General features: G+C 37.3%; 1 protein-coding gene across 4 annotated transcripts; it reads right to left on the bottom strand.

Moving 5' to 3' along the window:
- Positions 1–141: 141 nt before the first annotated feature.
- KYAT3 (kynurenine aminotransferase 3) lies at positions 142–22,051 on the bottom strand. Of its 4 annotated transcripts, none has more exons than XM_036388167.2 (15): positions 21,818–21,971; positions 19,437–19,504; positions 17,508–17,599; positions 14,338–14,396; positions 12,985–13,129; positions 11,949–12,098; positions 10,655–10,741; positions 9,207–9,329; positions 8,995–9,115; positions 5,028–5,104; positions 4,130–4,219; positions 3,368–3,554; positions 2,276–2,349; positions 1,756–1,842; positions 142–435 (listed from the first exon to the last, which is right to left on the bottom strand). In XM_036388167.2, the coding sequence occupies exons 1-15, from the start codon at positions 21,946–21,948 to the stop codon at positions 373–375; spliced, it is 1,554 nt and encodes a 517-aa protein (XP_036244060.1). In that variant the 5' UTR covers positions 21,949–21,971; the 3' UTR covers positions 142–372. The 4 variants fall into 4 exon arrangements, with proteins under 4 accessions (XP_036244060.1, XP_036244061.1, XP_036244059.1 ...); XM_036388168.2 differs by having other exon boundaries at positions 19,460–19,504; positions 21,818–21,833; XM_036388166.2 differs by lacking the exon at positions 19,437–19,504 and having other exon boundaries at positions 21,818–22,051.
- Positions 22,052–23,051: the final 1,000 nt, after the last annotated feature.

Below are 23,051 nucleotides of genomic sequence, written 5' to 3'. Positions count from 1 at the left end.
CCCTGCACAAAGCGCACCGTGCCGGCCTCGGGCCGTGGCTCCGGGTCAGCTGCTCTTGTGCACACTCTGCAGTTTCGGGAATTCCCATAGAAGATAAGCGTGAGCAAAACTGCCACAAGTTTGCAGAGAAGTACATTGGGGTTTCTTTAAGAGAAAAGCAATTTATTTTTAAAAGACTGAAAACAACCTCTGAGTTGCATTACACATATTTCAGTAAATCCTTGTTTTAACTCCTCAGCAGGCATCAGTAAAAAGTTATTTACAATGTCATATCAATTCTGTAGTGTATTAAGTAATTTTTTCTTAAATTTCCAATTTAAAAAAACCCTACTATTAGATAGTTACACTATATGGAAGAGTTAATAAGAAAAATCAGTCTGTCTGTTTATTCCAGTTCTTCAGGATCACTTCAGCTGCATCTAGTGTGCTGTCTTTCTGTAAAAAAAGAAACAACACTATTACTGCAAGTACTGAGTTGTTTCTGAAAGAGTCAGTCATGATTATATCATCTCAAATCAGTATTTGGTTGCTTCAGCTGCATCCTGTAAATTTTTTTTCAGCCAGTTTTCCATTGACAGTTGTTAGGTACAAATCTGGACAATACAAAGAATTCAGTGCTGATTCCTTGAAAACATTTATTAGATATATTTAAAAGATACCATCTCAGCATTCATTTAATGAAAACAATACTTACATAAATTCATGGCATTAATGCAGTGATGTAACCTAGCAGCTCTGGTTTGGAGACATGCTAGCACACTTTCCTAATCCCTGTGAGTACAGTTGGGATTTTTCAAACTCCTTGCAACCAGGTTATGCTGTAAACTACTTAAACATAATCCCTCCAAACTGTGTAGCTTGGCTCCAGCCTGGTGAGTCATAAAGGCAGTCTAACTTGAAACCATTAGTGCTGTTTGTCAGCCACAGGTACAACCAGTAACTTCATCTTGCCTGTTACTGGCTCAGTTTATACCATAGACTTTACACTTCATCAGAAGAAGTAAGTAACACAAGGAGAAACTCCCCTTCATTACTGTTTCAGGCTAAGGCTCTGATCTTTATACAGAACAGCTCAGGATTTGCAGATGTTCCATTATGCTGACTCTGTTACAGAACAATTGGGAAACATCTCCGGGCTTTGGGCTTATTGAAGTTTACATACCTGTCCCCAAAGCCTTTCAGCCTTTCAAGAACAAACTTAACAGGGAAAGAATATTTGCAAAGAAGGTGGTCACAAAATGGCAAAAGCCAGCCAATTCACAAAAAAAAACATGTTTTCTTTTGTAATTTGGAGCTCACGTGAAAGTCTGTGTATTTTCAGGCAAGTGAGCTAAATTTGAAGGTGACCTCTTCACTGTTTTTGCTGTTGGACACTGAATGGACATGGGGCACACACTCTGCTATACAGTTATTCTCTGCTTTGGATTATGGGTATCACATTAATTGATGGCTTACCTGTCTCAATAATTTTCACTGTCACCACTGGTCGAGAATGTTTTTAAAAATCAATACAATAAGCTTAAAAGGGCTACCCATCCAGTTATTTTCTGCCAGTTGCCCTTCCTGGCCATGCCACCTACACTGATGGTGTAAAGTCCTTCAGCAAAAAGACAATTGAAGGAATACTTTGTGCTGAATTTTACATCAAACTAACTTTATGTTCTTAAAAGCTTTCAATACAAGAGATCCTGGGAAAAATGTAAGTCAGTCTCTTGCAGATTCCTGTACTGCATTGATTTCAGGACACAAGCTTACCTTAATGAAGCAAAACCGTATGTATTTTTCAAAGTGTTTCTTTGTCTCAAGAGCACAGAATGCTGAAAGAGGAATTGCTGACAGCTTCTGAAACATAAAACAGAAATAGCATTTGCTTATTTAAATGTGTATAAGAAATCTGGTTTAAGCATGATGATTTTACTATTCTGTTTCTAGAACTCTCCCTCCCAACACATGAGGGAAAGACAAGGTTCAGTTTTGTATGCACTAGCTAGGCTTGTACTAAATTCAAATTACTTTTCTTAGGCAAAATATTTCAAAGGTACTTTTGTACAACTAACACTTAAGCTTCCTGAAAGAAAAGTGCTGGGCTGTAACACAAACCTACAGTGTACATTTTCAACATACTTACAATATTTTAGTCACATCATTATCAATAACACCAAATAATATTTTGAATTGAACATCTCTGCTACATTATTTAATAACTACAGTTGCACTGTTCTTCCTTTCAATAGAAAAGCATTCATAAAACTAGAGTATGACTAAGACATCTTACCTTAGATGCTATCATCCATTTGACAAATTTATAATCATAAGGTAGTTTCTCATCTACATCAGAGAGATCCACATCTAAATGTAAAACAAATATGTTGTAAGATTTCCTAGACTCCAGCGGGGAGGCATTCATTAACAGCATTTTATTACAGTTAATACTTGAGAATGAAAATATATGTTTTATTTTAATATATAATTTTTAAATTATACTCTAAGAAGTAAAATAGGCAAACAGATTGAACGTTTCCCTTCTGATCTGAGCACTTGTTTTCCGTCCAAAGCAAATTCAGACATGTAGCTTGGAAGAAAGCCATGTAATACTCAAAGAAGTCCTAAAGTCTGGACTATTGGGGATCAGGGCTATGGAGGGTACTGAAGAGTGCATTTATTGCATGGACAGCAATAATCCCTGAAAAAGCAGTTTTCTCATCTGTGAAACTGGGGTACCTAAAACTTCCTGACACATGATTAAACTGTGATATCTTTCTGTGTTTAAACATTTCTTTCTAAATGAAAAATGCTATTTAGACTAGTCAGCGAAAAAATGTGGAACTAAAAAGACCTTCCCCTGTGTGAATTCTTTCTCTGAAGGTACCATAGCCTGAATTTTCAAAAGGTTTGTAAATTTTGGTAGCATTCAGTGTTTAAAGATCAGAATGCTTCGAAGAGCCTTTAGGGTGTGACTTCAGATTAGGAGAAAAAATAAAAAAAAACAAACCAGAAAAAAGACCAAAAAAAGAAAATGCAAATAGTATGAACTCAGTATAATATCCAGGGCCTTGGCTCTCATTCTCATAATCATAGATGTTTTGAAAATAGGAATGTTTACCTACCTCCTTTATCCTCTCTAAAAACTTGTCATAGCTTTGCAAAACATGGACAAGTTAGGATCACAAATGCTTTGCTGAAGCTCATAAAATCTACCTTAGCAGCTAAGGTGAAACTGAAAATTTCAATCCCAGTTAGTACTCCTGACAATGTTATGCACACATATGGGTGCATATGAGATGAGAATATAGTTTAAAATGAAAGCTGAATTTTCTCATTAACCAGATTTACTTTCCACACACTCTTTAATAAACTTTATACTGACTTAACGTGGAAACATCAACGATCATGAAGTATCCTCCATCTGGAATGACAGGCTTTAGTCCAGCCCCTTTCAGTAGCTGAGCCATCCGATCACGCTTGCTCTCCAGCTCTCGAGACAGGGAGTAAAAATAGCAGTCAGGGTCATCCATGCGCTTATAGTCCGTCCAAAATGCTTGTGCCAAAGCCTCCTGGAAACACAGCGTAAGAGTACTCATTAACACTCAGTACCCTCACAGACACTCCCACTTCCTGCTGAAATCGAGAATTTTGTTCAATCCTGGCCCACATTAAGCAAACCACCACACAAATTACACAAGATACATCCGTAATCTGTTAATTACTTTGTGCTGTGGCATCACCCAAAACACCCAATCTTTTGCTAGGCACTAATCATACACTGAAGTCGGAGTCCTAGACACAAAAGTTTACAATCTGAATTGAAGTTAAATTTAATTGTTTCATAATAATGTACCATAGAATACTTGACACTAGTAGACAGAACTTTCATTTATATTTACTAGGAAACCATTAAGATTGTCATGTTTTATGCAACATGTAGTTTGTAGGTACAAGATGACAGAATCCGCAAGAGTGATTGTTTTTTAAATGTCTGGTGAGCTGATCAAATTTGTTTCCTCTTCTTACACCCTAGAATATGTATCTTGACAACTAAAAGTTCATTCTTGTGATTACTGTTTTATTACATGAGGCCAACAGCTTTCTTACACCAGAAAACAATCTCCTTTGCCCCATCTGTACCTACCTGTAATGGAGTTGGGCAAGTGTAGAGTGTATTTTGGTGAACAACTTGCAAATGCTTAATCAGGTGCTCAGGACCAATGGACCAACCAAGCTAAGGGAGGAAAGGGTGCATATATTACACTTACAGGCAGTGGTGTTACTAAGAGATAACAAATACTAAAAATTAGCCAATGTCTTGAGTTTTTTCTATTTTAAGCATTTGTTTTGATAAATTATTAAGAAAAAGCTGGTTTACACAAAGCTTGGTGTATGATGCCTTTAAAAATAGTAGATTTGAGACAACAATTCTATTTTCCCTTATCCCTATCTCTCATAGGATACTGAGTAAACTTTTAACTCTTCATAAAACAAGAGTTAGAAGTCCAACTGAACATTTATTAGAAATGTTATTTCTAATTGGCTTAGAGCCTATCCATCTCTTAAGCTACTGTGTCAAAGCCAGTTTGAATATAAAACAAAAGCTCACTACTGCATCATATATGCTGTGGTTCACTTTGAACACATGCTGATGAACACATGGTGATGAAAAATATAGTTGCTAAAAATATTTTTTTCACTTTCTGAGACATATTTAAAAGTCAAGATGGGAAAACTGGGAAGTTAAAATATTATAATATCCATATTTTCTCCAAGAATCTTTACTGATTTTGAACAAAACATAATGTGGTGGTTTTTTTAGTAATTTATGCTCACAAGAGTTTATCAGTTAAGAGACAAGAAGATAATTAAGATATGGGTGTTAAAAATAGGTAATTGCTCCAACTGAATGGTATTGTCACATTTTGGAGACATGAAGATTTGCCAGAAACTTTCAGAACACAGGTCATAAAAACAGAGGTGTTTTTAGAGTAATAAATGCATTCTATGTAATTTAACTCATTTATGTTGATTCTTCTTACCTTCCAGCCAGTTACACTGTATGTTTTCCCAGCACTTCCTATAGTTACTGTTCTTTCCCACATACCTGGCAATGTAGCTGTACATAAAATAAAATTCATTTGGTACAGGTGCACTCACATATTCCATATAATTTGAAGAACTGCACTGCCCTTAGCAAAGAGCTGTATGTTCATTGCAGCATCTTAAGCAAACAACAAGAATATTCTGAAATTATAGCAATTGTAACAAATGAAAAAGGATATATGGGCCAGTGCTTTTTAGCATGAAAAGAAGGTAAGGATTAATAAAAGAGAAAGAAGAGACAGAACATGAGTACAGTTTGAAAACTACATGTTAATTATCCTCAGCAAAAATGCACAATTATCCATAAGAAAAATATTATCTAAGGCTATCCATTCACCCCAGGACGGATTATTTCTGATGCCTGGTAACTTTACACAACATTAACTCAGGCACTGCAACCCTCTTTACTAGAATTGTCCAGTTCAGTGTCAGAATGGCCAGTGTCAGACAGTGTCTGGCTGTCTGGCATCAGAAAAAGAAACTAAGACTTCTAACCCAGAACCAAACAACAGAACACCAGAAAACTAGCAGAGTGAGTAAATAAATTATGCTGTATTGTACAATTTGAACAGGCCTGAGACTGACTGACAATAGCAGTTAGCTAAAATGTCTGCAAGGATTAAGGGACTCACAGAGGCCTCTCTCTGTCTTTGCAGTTGTATTTGATAGGAGACCAAAATCCTTTGTTCCCTTTCCAAGGAGATAAGAGAGCAAAGGTCTCTTCCTGTAGTTTGCAATTTTTTTTTCTCTATACAGCTTCTGCAAAGCTCTGCTTGGACTCCAACTTAATTAATTTCAAGAGAAACAGACAAATCCAGACACACCTAAGTCTGAGACACAAAGTCAGTCAAGGTTGCAATTACAGTAGTCACCAACATCTGACTTCACCTCATTTGCATACTAGAACCACTACCAGTGAATCTGTCAGTTGTTAAATCCCCTCTCTAGCGAGACCAATGAGCAAAGATTTTCCAAATTAAACTCCTGAATTTCACGAGGAAGTTTTTGTGGCAGTTATCAGCATTAGACATGGCATAAGTCTTTCAGTTATTTGAAAACATGTATTGCAATTTTTGGAGCAAACTTACCAAGAAGAGAAACCAAACAGCATGAAAGAAACTGATTTTTCTATTAGCCTACCCATACTCAACTACTCTGTGACCTTGAAAAGAAAAAGTTTGAACAGATGTATCTTCTACCAAGCTAGGCCAACAGTAGAGATCACTTCCTAGAGGCACCCAAACCAGCTCTCACAGACTGCAAAAAGAATTGCCTTTCAAAGCTAATGGCCTCCAGCAAGCCTGTTTTGCCACATAGTCACAGGAATTCAACCTTGGAGATAGAATGTGACAGCTTTTAAAACAATAGCAGCAGTACAAGGGCACAGAGAAAGAAGCAGCTCCATTGCTTTTCCAAACAAGTTTTAAACAGAGAGGGAAATTTCCCTGTGGCAACCATATATGACATCATATGACACCATAACCAAGTCTGACTACAATTTAAAAACTAATGAAGTGCAACTAACATATAATAAGCCTGTTACCTGGGATAGTACTCAGCTTGTTGAGTGGCTTGCTCAGAATCCTCAGTTATGAGGTGCAATCTCTAAATCTGTCAGCGCAACCCTAATCATTATGCAGAGGAAGTCCACGTTTTCACAGAACTCAGATGATGGGAAACATGATGAAGTGTTATATGCTACAGAAAACTGCTTCAGTGACAGCACAAAGACTACTAATTTTATGAGCTGCGGCTAGCAACCCCTGCTAAATTGTATGAAGGAACAACTATCAGGTCCTGTAAATTGATGCAATATCCATTTTGTATCTCACACAAAAAATGTGTCACTGCATTGGATAGAATATATAGAGGTTATTATGGAAACACAAGAGTTTATAAATAGAGAAATAACACACTCATTGTATTGTTTTTGTATACTTAAAGTAATAAGGAATAGGAGAAACTTAAGTAAAAAAAGAGCAGAGTCTGTTTCTTTCACTGAAATAATGTTATTGTTTACAGTGTTACCCTGAAAGTTGTAGAGTACTTTCAACACTAAAGTCAATGATCTCATGGGATGTGTTAGAGAATCCATACCTAAACCTAGCTGACTATCTTTCTGGGCTTTAATTTGCATTTTCTTTATACAGTACTTTTACATTTTAAGCTAAATTACAGAATGCCTTTGGTTGGTGCAGTGTTTTGGTTTGAAGCATTAATGTGCTGATGACAATGGAGATGTTGCATCTTAAGAATTCACCCCTGTCCATAAGATGAAGTGTAGCTGACAATGTGTCTGGACCTGCTGCTGTTGAAAAGGAAAAGGGATTACCTTACACCACACAGAGATTTTGATTCTGAAGACAGCCTTGCATGAAATGCTAAGGCCATGAAACACCTGCTAAGCCCACGCAGAAATCTTTAATCTAACTGACTTCACTTTGCAGCTGGGACACACGATCGGTTACTGTTAGGTAACCTGTTAAGATGCAGTGACTCAGATTACTATCACATTAATGTACCCAAAATGTTCTCCTTCTTCCATGTCGGAAGGTCTTTGAGACAGTATCTCTATCAAGGTAACCACAACAGCCACGGAATTAGGTCACCCTCAAAACAGACTCACAGCCTATGCATAGCCAATATAATCAATGGATGATCAGCAACTATGCAGCTGAGCTAACAACTACTGCAAGGTCATTTAGATATCATTTTCTTTCTATTACTCATAAGATTCAATTTTCACAATGATGTATCCCCCACCAATGGATTTTGTTGTCACTCTACAAATATGGAATTGAAGCCTAGAAGCAAAGTTATTCAACCAGTGGCAGAGCTAGGGAAAAAGGTAAGTCTTTCCATGTCTAATTTATACGTAAGTGTCTTGATATCATTGTTTAATCTTAACTATATTCCTCTATTGCACACGACTGAAATGTGCCTTCAATACAATAAGTACATCAGAACAGGTAGCTCATGCAAGATGCTACAATCAGAAACAAAGTATCTGTACATATGAGAAGGAAGTTTTGGACTTTTCAAATACATCAGCAGAGCCAACCCAAGGCCACCAGATTAGAAATTTTCACAGAAATACATAGCTGTAGCATTATAGAACAGGAAAAGGAGATCAGTAACCTTAGGTTAAATTGTTCTAAGGCAGTGGGAGTGATTCCACTAACTTCAGTGAAACTTGGATCAGGTAAAACAAGAGGATCAAGAACCTGGCATCATTATTTGTTTTTCTGGTTTGTTCTTGCAATTTTTCTTTACCCCTGTAAGAACACTACCTGAAGATTTAACAGGCTTTCATACTGCACTTGCAGGACTTACTTCACTGAATTCAATGTCTAGTATTTAATCCTGTCTCCATCCTTGGGAGGGACAGTGCTCATGCACTATCTCCACAATGACCTTTATACTATTTTTTAGTTTTTTATAATTAGTGGAGCAAAAATAATTGTGTTTCTCATTGTCCATTTCCCTCATTATTATCTCTACAAAGCTTTGAGAAGGAAGTTCTAATTCCTGTTCCTTCTATTAGTTCTTCAGCAAAGCACTGTCTAATATACATACAGTGACAGCAACTATACTTGTCATGGCCAACAGAGTAACTGAATAAGGATGGAAAATTCATATGATCATAACTGACTTACAAGCATCAGTCACACTGGTTTCTATGGATATCTGCTGCAAAGTCACTTAAGAGCTTTGGAAATTCTATTTGGAAATTATTCTTTAAAACAATTTTTAGAAAAGAGAGGGGATCTCCTCCTTAGAGCCTAAACATTGAAAAATTTCAAAGCTTGAAATATGAGCTTCTTCCAGCAAGCATTATCCTTGGGAGGCAAGTTCACAGCATCATTCCACTACTACTTCTAAGATGCCACAAAAAATCAGTACCTATTTTAATGTGTTTATTCCCTTTATACACCAGCCATTCATACACCTCATCACTGATGCACAGGGTGTCATGTTTAATACAGAGATCAGCTATTACTTGGAGCTCTTCCAGGGTAAAAACCTGGGATACAGGAAAAGTAAAGGAAAATACATTAATCACAGTATTTAAGGCATTCTTTGAAATTAAAGTAGTGTTAAAGGACGACTCTTACCTTGCCTATTGGGTTGTGTGGAGTATTCAGAATAATTGCTTTTGTTTTGGAATTAAATTTATTTGCAAGTTCAGCAGGATCTAAGACCCAATCAGCACTAGATGCAGAGTTTCCATCCTTTTTCTAAAAAAAAAAAAAAAAAAAAAAAAACACAAAAATTTATATGTGACTTTAATACATGTTGCAGCCTAAAGAGACCTGCTCAACTTTTCACTCTCAAACACTTTCATAACGATATGTGACAACCTATTTAATCTGTCTTGCTCACCTAAGAGAAGGTTGTTCTAGGAACAGATAAACTATTGTGACAGTGGCTGTCCTCCTTTGGCCACTGTCTGTCTTAAAGCCCCTGCAGGAATAAGTTTCCAGGATCTTGTTGCACGCATGCTGATTATCACAGTGTGTAATGCGGTCACATGGCAGGAGAGTTTACAGATTTGCCAGACAGTAGAGCAAGTGTGTGCTTGCTTGACTGAAAAGACCACTGGGGATTCAAGGTCTTTTCCTTCTCCTTAAACTAATGAAAATGGCCAAAGAGCTAAAAATCTGCACTACTGAGTCTCTGGAGTTTATATACTGCACAATACAAGTATCCCTGAGGTATTACAAATGGCTAAGGAGTTTGGGCCAGTTGGTACAGAGAACACAGAGCATGGCCACACTACCCTTGTGACACCTGCAATGACTGGGAGAGGGCCAGACCAAAAACAAGAGTGTGAAACAGAAAATGCTTGGAGGTGCCCTGTCATTTGAAACATCCCTAAAGATGGACTTCCACCTACTCCCACTTCAGTCCTGGAAGTTTTGTCATTCTGTGTTGTTCTGATTTCATGGTGTTCCTGCAATAGTGCTGCCCAAAGAGCCCCTCAGCAAGGCTGCCAGTTGCACAAGGCACAACCGGCATGCAGAACAATCCTTGCAAGCTGTGGCCATAATGCCAGCAGTACCAATTTGACAATTAACCTATAGCCTATTTAACAATAAAGGAAACAGTAATTCTGTATGTATATCAAATACATCTACTACATGATCAGTCCTTATTTAGCAAGCATACTTTGGAAAATAAATTGTATTCTCTAATTGTAGGAATTGCTGTAGAGATCAGGAACCAAACCTTTTGAAAACCAACTGACAGAGAAATTGCACTGATATGTGGATCCCCCTTCAATAATTTGCACTGAAAACTGAAGAAAGCAGTTTTAATCAGCTTTCAGAATGCACAAATTAAAGCAAATAAGAAACATTCTCACACCTTCTCCAACACTAATAAAATATTCTCTTTTGGATTATCATTGTGTCAGACTTACACTCTAGCAATCTATCTCATTTTTATGTCATTTGACATTATGAAAAACTATATAGAAAAGCATCATATAGGTGTTCAGCAAACTGCATTGAACATAGATGAGAAACTTTATATAATTAGTAATTTTTAAAAAGTTACTCACACATCTTAGTGGGATAAAAACAGGCTTTGCACCCGCCATCTTTACCATTGGCTCGTAACAGTCATAAAATGGCTCTATTATTATTACCTGAAATGACAATCATCAGTATCAGAAACAAAGAGTTTACTGTGCATGATACCATCCTATTTCTACATTTACCTTGGTGCCATAGGTTGATAATGTTTCTGGCAGTCCAGGTTTAATGTTATAACATTGCAGAATATTCCTCCTTTTACAGTACAATACAATAATGCCCTCAGGCTAAGTATGAAAAGCACCACTCATTTTTGACAACACCCAGAGGCTGTTTTTCTAGTTCCACATTACAGCTATTGAGTTCTAATAATAAGAATGTTTGAGACCTACACACAGATTTGAAGGTACAAAGCAAAGATGAGAAATAGCAATGGTAAATTACTGAATCACAGCAGAGCTGCTTTAATTATGCCCATGAAATTCCAGGATTTCCAAGTATCTAGAAATCTCAAAAGAACAGTTAAGTCTTCAAATTTTATCAATAATTCTCAGGTAAAGAAAGAGGGAAAACTCAAGAAAAACTGCACAGAGGCTAGACAATAAGAAAACAAAACAACCAAAAAAAAACCCACCAAAAGCAAAGGCTTATAGAACTATTCCAAACAAAAGAGAAGTGACTATCAGAGCAACAGAAAAACAAGATGAGAATACAATATACAAGTGAAATGAATGAAACACTGAAAGCAAAATACACAACAACACAAAAAGGTTTTATCCACTATGGATACAAATATTCCTCTAAAATGACTTTTTATTTCATTGACAAAAAGGCAGACATCAGTAATAGTGAAGAGCTGAGCCATCACAGCTAGTGTGGTAACTAACTAACTAACTAAGCTTTTCTGCACCCTATGCTCCCACCATGCAGTGGCCCAAAACAGAACCTGATACATAATGGTTACCCAAACACCAACAATTCTTTGTGCCCTCTGTTGCAGACAACATCCACATGTTTTCTCAAATAAGAAATCAGTGTGTATTGCGTCACCTAACAGTAACAGTGATAAATAAACTACCACAAATGCCCTAAGAGTGAAAAAAGGTGTTTGTTAATTGATGAGTGATAGGAAGACATCCAAAGTATAGTCCCGTAATCACAGCTTCTGAAACCATAAGTCAGATGTACAACTTAAAAATCAAACCAATAGGGACAGAAAGAAGCCCCAGCATTAACTTATATTTAGAAGTAGACAAATAAGAAAAAGATAAAGATTCTCATGTCTGCAAGTATATGTGAATATTTCCAGTAAAAACTTACTTCATCTCCCTCTTCAATTAGTGCCTGTATTGTACTAAAGAGAGATCCATAAGCTCCCACAGTCACCAGGATATCTGTGAGAGGATCAATCTTTCTTCCACAAACTTTCTCATACACTTGAGACAAGGCTTTCACCAGTGATGGATGTCCCTGTTCAAAACAAAAAGAAAGCAACTGATTGGAGCGTGCCTGACAATGTATAAAGTCTGAGTTTGGGCTCTTTTCTACGTGTATCAAACTATTACATTTTGAAATAGAAAAATACAACACTAGCCCTCAGTGTTAATGGCTGCTAACAGGTAACAGGGTTTAAAGTTTTTGGACACTAGGAAAGAAAAGCTTGTTTTCAATTTATTTGTATCTACTCGGAAATTTATTTTCTATCTGGTGCTTTTTAATTTCTTTGATATTATCACATCTCAGAGTAGGTCCAGATAGCCTATAGCCTAGCTAGGACAAGAGACAGAAGGAGAGAAGGGAATACTCTGACACCAATTCACCCTCACCTCCTCTTGAGTTTCTTTCAGCTCCTTCTGTTTCCTCTCTTATCTTTCAACTAAAAGTATTTGGTGCAAGGAAAATCTTTTCATTGTATTTATATATTGCTGATAAATAGCACTTGTAATCAAAATATTGATTCATATAGTCACATCCCAAATCTCAGAGTACCATTCACCATTTGTGTCCCCTCCAGGGACATGGCAGCGATACCAAGTATTTCTTTCTAATCCTCCCATTGTACTGTCTGATTCATGTTCCCACTGACTAAAGTCAGAGGTAAATAACCTACACTCTTTAAACTGAATCAGCTCCTCAGAGGCCTCCCAGACCTGCTCTACCATTCTGCTCTTGATGAAGGGTTCTGCCTCGAAGAAGCCTACACAGAGGAAGTTCATTAGTAACAGACAAAGCTACTAGATGAACTTAATTTGGGACATAAGACTATGATCTATAGATTATACTAATTTAAAGTCAACTTTTTTCCCTGTGGCACATTTTCCACTGAATTTGGGTCCTGGAGTTCCACAATACTTACGAAGCCCCGGGTGTACTGGTTCAGTCTGTCAACTGCTGCTACCTTTGCCAGCTCTTCTTTAACATAGCTGGGAGGGGATATATCAGGAAGGCCTTGACCAAGATTAACAATTGAGGGATCTGCTGCCACTTTTGTAAATTCAACCCTGGAGGGAAAAACATCTAAAAGTTAACATACCAGATAAATTATCTTTTTATTCATTAGCACTAGAAGGCAAAACAAAAATATTTCAGTTTGCCAAATTTCCAGCAATGGGAACAGGTTTAAGTAGAATGGAGAGCTGAGGGCTGAAATAATGTGATCACAGGAGTCAGAGGGCACCCAAGGAAAGATTGATGTTCTGTATCTATAGAATAACATTTCTGGTAGAAGTGTGCTCAGATGTGCAGATACACAAACGCACAGTTTCTCTGGATATATGCAGAAATTGAATACCAGGCACATTAAATGTCCTAAAGATTAAAATCAGTCAATTGAAGGTGTCATTTAAACTACTCAGTCACCTCAGAGTGCTATAATTTTTTAAAGTAATTTTAGACAACAGACTGTTTCAGGTTTGCCTATTAACTGTTTCTAATAACCTGAGGATCCTTGAACGATTTTTCCTTCCTCCCTTCACAGATCAGCTTTACATTTTACTCTTTCCTCCCTACTGAAATGTTAACAAGATTTAAAAAAACAAAACAAAACAACCCTCTCCCCATCATAACCCTCCCACATAGCATCACAGTCCTGTGAAAAATGAATACAAATTGCTAAAAATTAGCTTGAGGCTGACACCTTGTGTATATGTATACACAAGTAATGCAACACATACATACAACTAAGGTAAGCCCAAAATAGTCTTTTCACCAACTAAGAAAATTCCATATTTATCAGTGAGAGCAATATTGCTTCAAGACCAATTTAATACCTAGAAAAAGATGTATTAAAAATAATGAGCCAAATTATAAAACAAGTATAATGGCTTATTATAAAACAAGTATAATGGCTTTAATAAAAATCTGACTTGTTTGGTAAACACAAATCAGGTGTAATTGAAACACATTATTCAACAGAATTAACATTTAAATTTGAAAATCAGCTATACTACCATGCCCATGAGTTATATTTGTCTTACACGGTTTTACAGATGAAGAGAAGCCCAAGCCTAATATTTAAAGCTCAAAAATAAAAATTAATCACACCTTTAATTGAATTTAATTCATTGCTACTAAACAGGTGCCGAAATATATTCCAGCAGAGATAGTAACTGCCATGTATCTTTTTATTAGTAATTATTATCTTTTTGGAAAGAAAATACATCAGCCAAGGACATTTTCTGAAATTTGCAGATATTTTCCTCTTACTTACCACACATTGCTATCAAGGCCTTCAATCCGTCTTGTATTTTTGTGTCTGAAGGGCATTGTCTGCAAGATCAAAACATACAGACAGAAGGGTTTTGTTAAGGAAGACAAAGTATGATATTGTTGGATTCAGCATGAAAATCCTCCCTCATGCTTTCTCAAATACACCATTGCCAGCTGAATTCGGTAGCTACACAGAATTACAGACATGTTCTTTCACTAAAGCTTGCATAATAACTTGAATTCAGACTAACAAGAAAATACACAAAAATCTCCTAAATTCTCATTCATCATTATCTAAATCCACTAAACTTTCATCAGCAAGGATGGAGGAGGGGCAAAATTTAGCTCAATAGCTTTAAAAGATGACCTTAAAAGGAAATAATTAGTGTACATACTTTCTTTTTCTTTTCTATGATATGCTAACAGCTTAAAGACTATGCTATTTCTAGTCCAATTCCTGCTCAATCCAGTTTGGAAAGTATGCATTTGCAATGTAATTTTATTTGTAAAATTGATGGGTAAGAAGAAAATAGCAAAGACATTTCCTGGTTTTGTTCAGATTTTTTAAGCTTTAAAGTATCTACCTTAGAGCACAGCAAAACCACATCAGAATATGGGTTTTTTACATCTTCAGACCTTAAATTAAGGTATTGGAAAATTTCCATAAAATAGGTTTGTAATAACTACTCTATATGGAGGTAGAGAAAAACCTACTGATAGTTGTGGTATTTTTAAGCTAAAACTGGAAAGAAAGTTAGGAAAAATAAACCCGAATTTATTTCTATAAGATGCAAGTTCATATCTATCTTTGCAAACTAGCTTGATACCAGAGAAAAAATTACCTAGTTCCTCAATACTCTAGACACTCCTGATTCTTTGAGTCAAGCTACAGATTTTTAGCTACTTTTACTACTGCCAGCTGTTGTTATTACCAGAAAGATTCAAAAACCATATTCTAGCCAGCATACTCTGAGATGAAAATGTCTGCATTACCATTAGACTCAAGTTTCAACTTTGCATCCATAGAAATGACTCCAAGTAGACACAGGATGCAGCAGGGCAATGCTGGCACTCATCCTGCTTACAGTAATGAAGCCATCTCACGTGTTCTGATATGAAGAATGGGAAGCTATAAAATTAAACAGAATCTTCTGTGCTCTTTTGTCTTCTCAACAGATCTGATTCTGACCTCATTGTGTGATACAAACTCAAGAGGAATCAAACACAGAACATCTTTTAGTTGTCCTTAGGAAGAAAACCTTTAAGATCACTAGACAGGTCAAGTCAGATTCCTTAACACAGAACAAGAGAGAGTTAAGGGAGAGTCCTGACTAGGTCATCAGTATTGGATTTATTTAAAAACACTCATATAGTTTAGAAAACTAATCTGATTTTACAGTGTATGTTTTGGTAAATATGATCAATGTTTGGCTGTACTTCAAAAATACAAACAAGACAGGTAATACTTACACTAAGACACACACACGTCTTTTTTACATGCTAGGCTACTTCTTGTAGAGGAGGGAATAAGACCCAGCTCAAATCTTGCTAATTAACAATGACAATTCTGTATGCTGCATGAGTAAATTTGTTCCATGCACTGCCTCTCTTTAAATTGTTTCAATTTGCTAAAAGCTAAAGGCTTATCAACTGCAGGACTTTTATAATTGCATTGAGTAACCTTCCCTGGCTAAAAATGTATTGACAATAAAATAAGCCTTCACCTTACTGTTCCCTACTATACAAGTTTAAATATATTTAACAATTCAAGTCTTTCTATTTCTTTCTTTCTTATATCTTGGAACTAGTTTTAAAAGAGAATAGCAGGACTTGCATTAGTTTTCAGGTTTTCACAGATTCAGATTACAGTGGTGTTCAGGTCAACCTCACTACTTTGGGCAAGCCAGCTAATTAAGTGAGATTTTAAAAAGAAACCTTTACTGGCATTCTTTTTCCAGAAGGTCATGACAAATCTTAAGAATCTTTTTTTTTTTTCAGCCATCACCTGATAATCTCCAATCCACTTCTAGGTGCAGGGGTAGGATTTCCAGGAGTCAAAAATGGGTGTTAAGCAGGAGACCCATGTCTTCATCAAGCTCTAACTGACCTCCTACTTTCCCTACACCCTCTAACACCTGATAGAAATCCAGGTGCTGCTTGTATTTATCTTTTTCTTAATTCAGAGAAACTTGTAAAGAAATTGAATGTCAGTAAGTTTAATGATGTTGGAAGCAGACACTCTGACATGGTACATAAATAAATTGTAGAATATGCTGTAAAGAGCTACAACTTAAGCCAACATCTTAAGAAAATTAAAAATTAAAAAAAAAAAAACTAACCAGTACTAAATTTGAGGACATTTGATGAATATCCAACTCAATTAAACAGAATATAAATAGATATAGCATATGAAAAACTGACTCAGGCAAAAGCTGACCTACAAAGTGGCTTGCACTTCTCATATGGGCAAAATATCTTGCAACTTCCCAGTATAATGACTCAAGCATCTGTTTTGAAGGATCTGTCATGTGTCTTAGTTGACCCAATTTGTTGACTAGATGAACTGGGAACACCATTTACATTCCAGTGTTCTCTATGGAATGCAGAGTGTCACCTCCAGCTGCCTGCCATGTTGCAAAGCTGTTTTCTCTGAACATAACTGGAAAACTTAAAATGAAGTTACAGAATCTCATAAGCAGTTAAGCTAAGAAACCGAAAAGATTCTATATAAAATTAAGTTTAAGGTACTTATAGACCCCTTGTTGTTGCAGCATCAAGAAGCAACATTATTGTCATATCATTAAAGGAAAAGTGAGATAAAAATAAATAAATTGGCCTACAAAAAGCCTCTGATAAAGCTGAGATTGAACCTGTCTCTTGTATCTCAGGCTTCTCTGTATAAGCTAAGGAATCTTTCTGGTGTGATATGTGCTAGATGTGACTTTAAAGTACACAAAGCAATAATCACCAAATTCTGTTACACTAGTCTGGTTAATATTTGACTGGTTCAAATACCTTATTTTGTTCTTGATAGTAAATGTTTTTTATCTATAACAAGAAATAAACCACAGCTAAAGCATATATATTCACAACATTGCAAAATCAATGCATCTCTAAAACACTGCATGAAATATGAAACAGTTTTCTCTATGGAACTGAAGGAATACTTACTGCAGAGGTTGAATGTTTGATGGATCTGGAAAGCAAATCTGTTCTTAGCTTAATGCCACGGCAACAGAAGTTTCGTGAAGCAAGAAACATGCCTGCATAATAAATAAGTGACCTGAAAAACCTTACAGATTCTAGGAAGGAGTTCCTACACAACACTAGACAATTTTAAGATACTCTCCTCTTCCCCCCAGTGATTTTGTTTCAATTAAGTGCTACTAAATGATTACCTTGTCACAGTTGTAAGCATAGAGGATGAAACTCTCTAATTGACAGGGCTGAAAAATGTTTCTGAATGTCATCTCAAAGGAAGGTTTCCTTTATTTGACAACATTGATCTTTTTTTTTGAATAATAGCTAAGACTAAATGCAATTCAAGCTTCAAAGTCTCTGTTAGAATTCCTGTGAAAATGTGTTTGTGTAATAAAAATTGCTATTAAGATTGCTAATATACAATAGAAAAAGAGCCCAATTTTTTAAAAGTTACACATCTTTAAAACTTGTCTCCATTTCCAAGTGTTTCAAATCAGGTATGCTGAAATCAGGATAATTAAGATGACCAGTCACACTGGAAAGGGAGGCCTAGGAACTTTATGTAACTACAATAAGTTTTGTCACAGTGACTTGGCAAACATTGAATATCTCCCATGGCTGAAAAGAGCTAGAAAAGACACTTTGTGTAGAGTAAAATCATTCACAGACTAGAGAAAATGTGTCCTGTATAAGTAAGATCTGGTACTTCGTGCAACTATTTGCAGAAGATACTTTAAAACATATATGTTAGATTGCACTGCCACAATGACTGAAATGTGCTAGACACATGTAACCCACAAATCTAATGTCAGAAACACAGTAGCCACAGCACTATAATTATTAATTTTGTTTTCCATCATTTACGCATTAAAGGATATAGAACTTCTGGTTCCCCCCTGACTTTGCTACCTGAGAAGGGGAAGAGAACAGAAAAAGAAAAAACTATACTATTTGCATTAGAAACACAGGAATGCCATTGCCTCTTAAAACAATACCATGTGAGCCTCGTGAACAGAAAGGAAATGGTAAATCCATAGCACAGTGAAATATGATGTTTTCATTAAGAAGAATGCTTTTAGTCCAACAAGAAAATGTCCTTTGCACTTATTAACTAATAGGAAAGGCCAGTCAAAGATGCCTCAATGCATAAGTTTTAAAAGTATGCTGATTTTGCCTTTCTCTTACTCCTGTGCTACAAACTCAGTCTTACTTCTGAAATTAGGGTCTTTCTCACACACTACTGAGTTGTGGCTAACTCAATTAGACCTTCAAAATAGCCCCATGATCCCACTGCATTTAGGAATCTGCAAGTAAACAATTTATGTTCATTTACAAGAAGAAACTCTACTAGTCTGAGAACTAACAAAAGTAAACAGCAAGAAAATCTTTGACACTAGTCAGCAGATACTCTTAAAGACATAGAAGAAATACATACGCTTAAAAAGAACCAAAATTCATTTTAAGAGATTTCTAATAATACCACTTAGCATATTCAAGGTTATCTTTGAGAATAACTATGCAAAATCAAAAATATTATTAAGGTCTCTATTGCTCTCCTTGTCTAAGGTTACAAAAACTACTTGTATAACATACTATGCTATCTTAAAACATAACCATGACATTGGTGCTAGGGTCAGACCAAAGGCAGCACAACTCTTCAGCCCACTGTGAACACTTGCAGTAGTTAGTTAGTGCAGTGAGACAAACATGCATATCTGTGCCTGATTCATTTTGTATTGAGAAATAGAAAAATTAAACAAAAACCATGCAAGCCTTACATGCAGAACTAACTTGCAAGTAAGAAAAATTACTGACAGTTGTAAATATTTCCAGCATTAGTGCCATGGTACACCAAAAAACAGAACCAGTGTTTGACACGAGGCAATCCCACAAACCCACCACGCTGATGAGCAGCAGCAGACCTGTGTAACTGTGGTGTGGTCAATCTCTGCAAGTGCCTAAAATACCTGAAGAAAAAATTATATCCACCTTTAAAACCACAGAAATGTACAAACTGTGAAAACTTTATGAGGAACATAATGGAAACGACTTGGCTGAACAGCCTCAGTAAGAACAGGCACTGGCATGTAACACTTCTCCCACTGTTTCTATCTTTGTGACACTTTTCCACTGAAAACTGAACAGCATTTGTTCAGACTCAAGAGACAAGATTACTGGGCATTAAATGAAAAAGCCTCCTATAAAGTACTTTTATGACTTCTTTTATTTCTGAGGATCTCCACTTAGACTTCAAGGATTTAAAGGGAAAGGCCTCCTTAATATAACCAGATACTCTCCCACACATTGATCTAAAAAAAAAAAAAAAGCAAGGCCTACTCCTACTCTTTTTTTCCAAACACACACATTCCCAGTATAATTTTATATGACATGTTAAGACATACCACAGGCTCAGGAGAATTATTTCCTGTTACTTTTACGATGAATGCACTCTCAATTATTACCCCATATATGTAAGTATGTGTAAGGCACATCAATGAGATGGTTTTTATTGTCCTAAGCTGAGTTTTTATCATTGGGATACAAAGTTTCTTCCAGATGAGGGAAGTTATACACCAGGCAGCTAGAGAAGTACTGCAAGCCCCATTTCAACCCTCTTCAAATTCTTCAAACACAGAAAATGCACTGATCTTTGTGGGGGAATTAAAAGGTAATATTAATGTCTTTCTTAGTCTTATTAATGTTTCTTTTTTAAATCTTGGAGTCAAACATCAGCATTTTGGCCAAGAGTCATGTCTACTAAACCCAGAAATTAAATTAGGAATTCTTTTAATCCTATTCTAATTTTCAGTGCTCTGAAGCATTCATGTAGTCAGTCCTCCTGGAATTCAGGCTTGCATATCCATAGAGAAAACAGGAAAATTAACATGTTAGAGGAAAAGGGATAACAAATTACTACTCCTACAGCTTTCTATATTTTTAGGGGAGTGAGAAGCAAGCAAGGCTACCAGAAAGGTCAGTGCCATAAATGTTTTTTAGTGGGACTGGTAGCAACATTCTTGTTGCTAATTGGGTTGAAACTCAGGTTTGGTACTTAAACTAGACTGGAAGATATAATTGGACTTGGTCATGGGAAATAGATGAATACATCTGTGTACTAACAATCATTTAGTTCATGCTGTGCTTTGTAACTGTTCCAGCATAGATACAATTTCTGAGTTGTAAGTTCTTCTGCTCCCTGCACAGCTGCCCAGCCTCCTGGTCATACAGTACCCCTGACACTGGCGAGCTGAACCTCTGGGGCATTTTTAAAAAGTTACAATTTTGTAATTAATTCATTTTTCTCCTTTGAAACAAAAGGCCAAATGCTGCTGTTCCTTCATTTATGAGCTTCAGTTATTCCATCTCTAAAAAAAAGCATGTCACAGAGCTTGAACAACACTTGGTCAGACCCCTTAAGGTGCTGCATTTTTTCAGGTAACAAATAGTTTCATTTTACTGTGCAGCCTCAGTGACAAACATTACTATAAACACTGAAAGCCTGTCTGCCACCACGGTAATGTCATAATGTAAATATAATTCCTGTTATATTTGTCCTGGGCTTAATATTTTTTGGATACACAAATCTGGAAAATGTTATACCTCAGCTAAATGCTGTCAAGACTTTGAAGGACTGTTTCTTCTTATTGTCTAGAGGATGAAAGCCTTGGAGAAAGAAAAGGTGCCATCTTACCAGTGGAGGGCTCTCCAGGACTTTTTTTCCTACCATCTATATGCAATAAATGGCTTATTGAGCCAAAGGAACTGTTGCCAGATCACTGTGCTCAGGGAAGTTGGGCTAAGACACTTAACTTAAAACCTTCTCTATGAGAAAGATTTATCATAGCAGTCAAATTTTGTCATTTCTTCTTCCATAGTCTACAAGGAATGGAGCAAATTGTGCACAGGGAAACAAATTTTACAATACGGATTAAGGAGCGGGATGAGATTGTGGGGTTTTTTCTTACTTTTTTTTTTTTCCGCTCGTAGAGCAGCTCTACTATGCAGCCACTCCGTGCTGCGCTTACGCTCCCACCCACACGTGTTCGCACCCTGCAGCACGGGGCTGGCGAGGCCGGAGCCTGCCGGGCACCGACGCCGCCCGCCCTCACCCACAGGCCCCTTGGTCAGAGCCGGGCTTCCCCGGGCCCGGCCCGGCCGCTCTGCGGGACAACAAACGCGGCCACCCCGAGCTCGGGCTGGAGCCGCCTCCCCCGCAGGCGCTCGGCAGAGAGAGGCCCCGAGAGCAGCGCCTCCGCCCCGGCCGGCGCCGCCACACTCACCACCCCGACACCGCCTCCGCCGCCCGCCGCGATCGCTGCCGATGGGGCGGGGCCGCCCGTCCCGCCGCCCTGAGGGGCGGAGAGCGCCCATCCCTCCCGTTCCTCCAGTCCGAGGGCCGGAGAGCGCCCATCCCTCCCGTTCCTCCAGTCCGAGGGCCGGAGAGCGCCCATCCCTCCCGTTCCTCCAGTCCGAGGGCCGGAGAGCGCCCATGCCTCCCGTTCCTCCAGTCCGGGGCCGGGTCGGCCCGTCCCGCCCGTCCCGCCGCGCGTGTGGGGAGCTGCCGAGGGCGAGAGGACTGCGCGCAGGGCGGAGCAGCACCATGGCTTAGAAAAGTCTCTCCCCGGTACGTTATGGAGCTGCACACACACAAGTCCGTGGCATCTCCCAAACATCATAAAACTTGGCGCTTTCTTGGGAAAACTGGGCTAACTGGTTACCTTTCTCGGGCTTTGGCCTTTCTGGAAGGAATAAAGTGTCAAAATCGTAAGAAATTATCTCATGCCTAAGTTAACCACTTATAAGGAGAATGAGATTTTCCAGATATCTTAAGGTATTCAATAAACTCACAGAATCTGCATTTTTAAGGTTTCCCTTCACAATCAGGACAGAGACTTACCCAACTTGTAAATTAAAAAGTTCCCTTTAATCAACCTCTCATTGTCACCAAATTTGATTACTAAGTTAGAAATATATATATTTGCAATGTCTTTACAGCCTACTTTTCCTGCTCTTATAAATGTTTATAAAACTGGTTATAAAACCCTTAATATCAACACCATTGTACTGATCATTTACATCATTGCACATCACTGTTTAAGAGAAAGGCCGTATAACTTCAAGCAATTTTTTATGCTAAGTCCCATTGTGATTCTGCAGAGCTGAAAGAACCCATGAATCAGATTTTACAAGGGCCTGGCATGACATAGTGTCACATACATTTCTTGTTCAAAAATGTTCAATAATACAGATAAATATTTTTGAAAGAACTGGACAAGCCAGTGATAAAATGCTTTTTATACCAAGTCTTTATTGTTTCCTTTTAACGTGGATACTAGAAAGTTCTCTGATGTGTCAGTAAGTATCACAAAGATAACAATTACAGGCAGAATGCAGATATAAAATGGGATATATACACTATTTCCATATCATTACCGTATGTATTGTGTTATGAATATAATCATTGTGTATATTCATAGAAAGTGAAAGAGTAAGAGCTGATTGAAGAGAACCAAT

This window comes from Molothrus ater, chromosome 9 (genome assembly GCF_012460135.2).
Source record: "Molothrus ater isolate BHLD 08-10-18 breed brown headed cowbird chromosome 9, BPBGC_Mater_1.1, whole genome shotgun sequence".
NCBI lineage: Eukaryota > Metazoa > Chordata > Aves > Passeriformes > Icteridae > Molothrus > Molothrus ater.
This window is presented reverse-complemented; position numbering and strand designations above follow the sequence as displayed.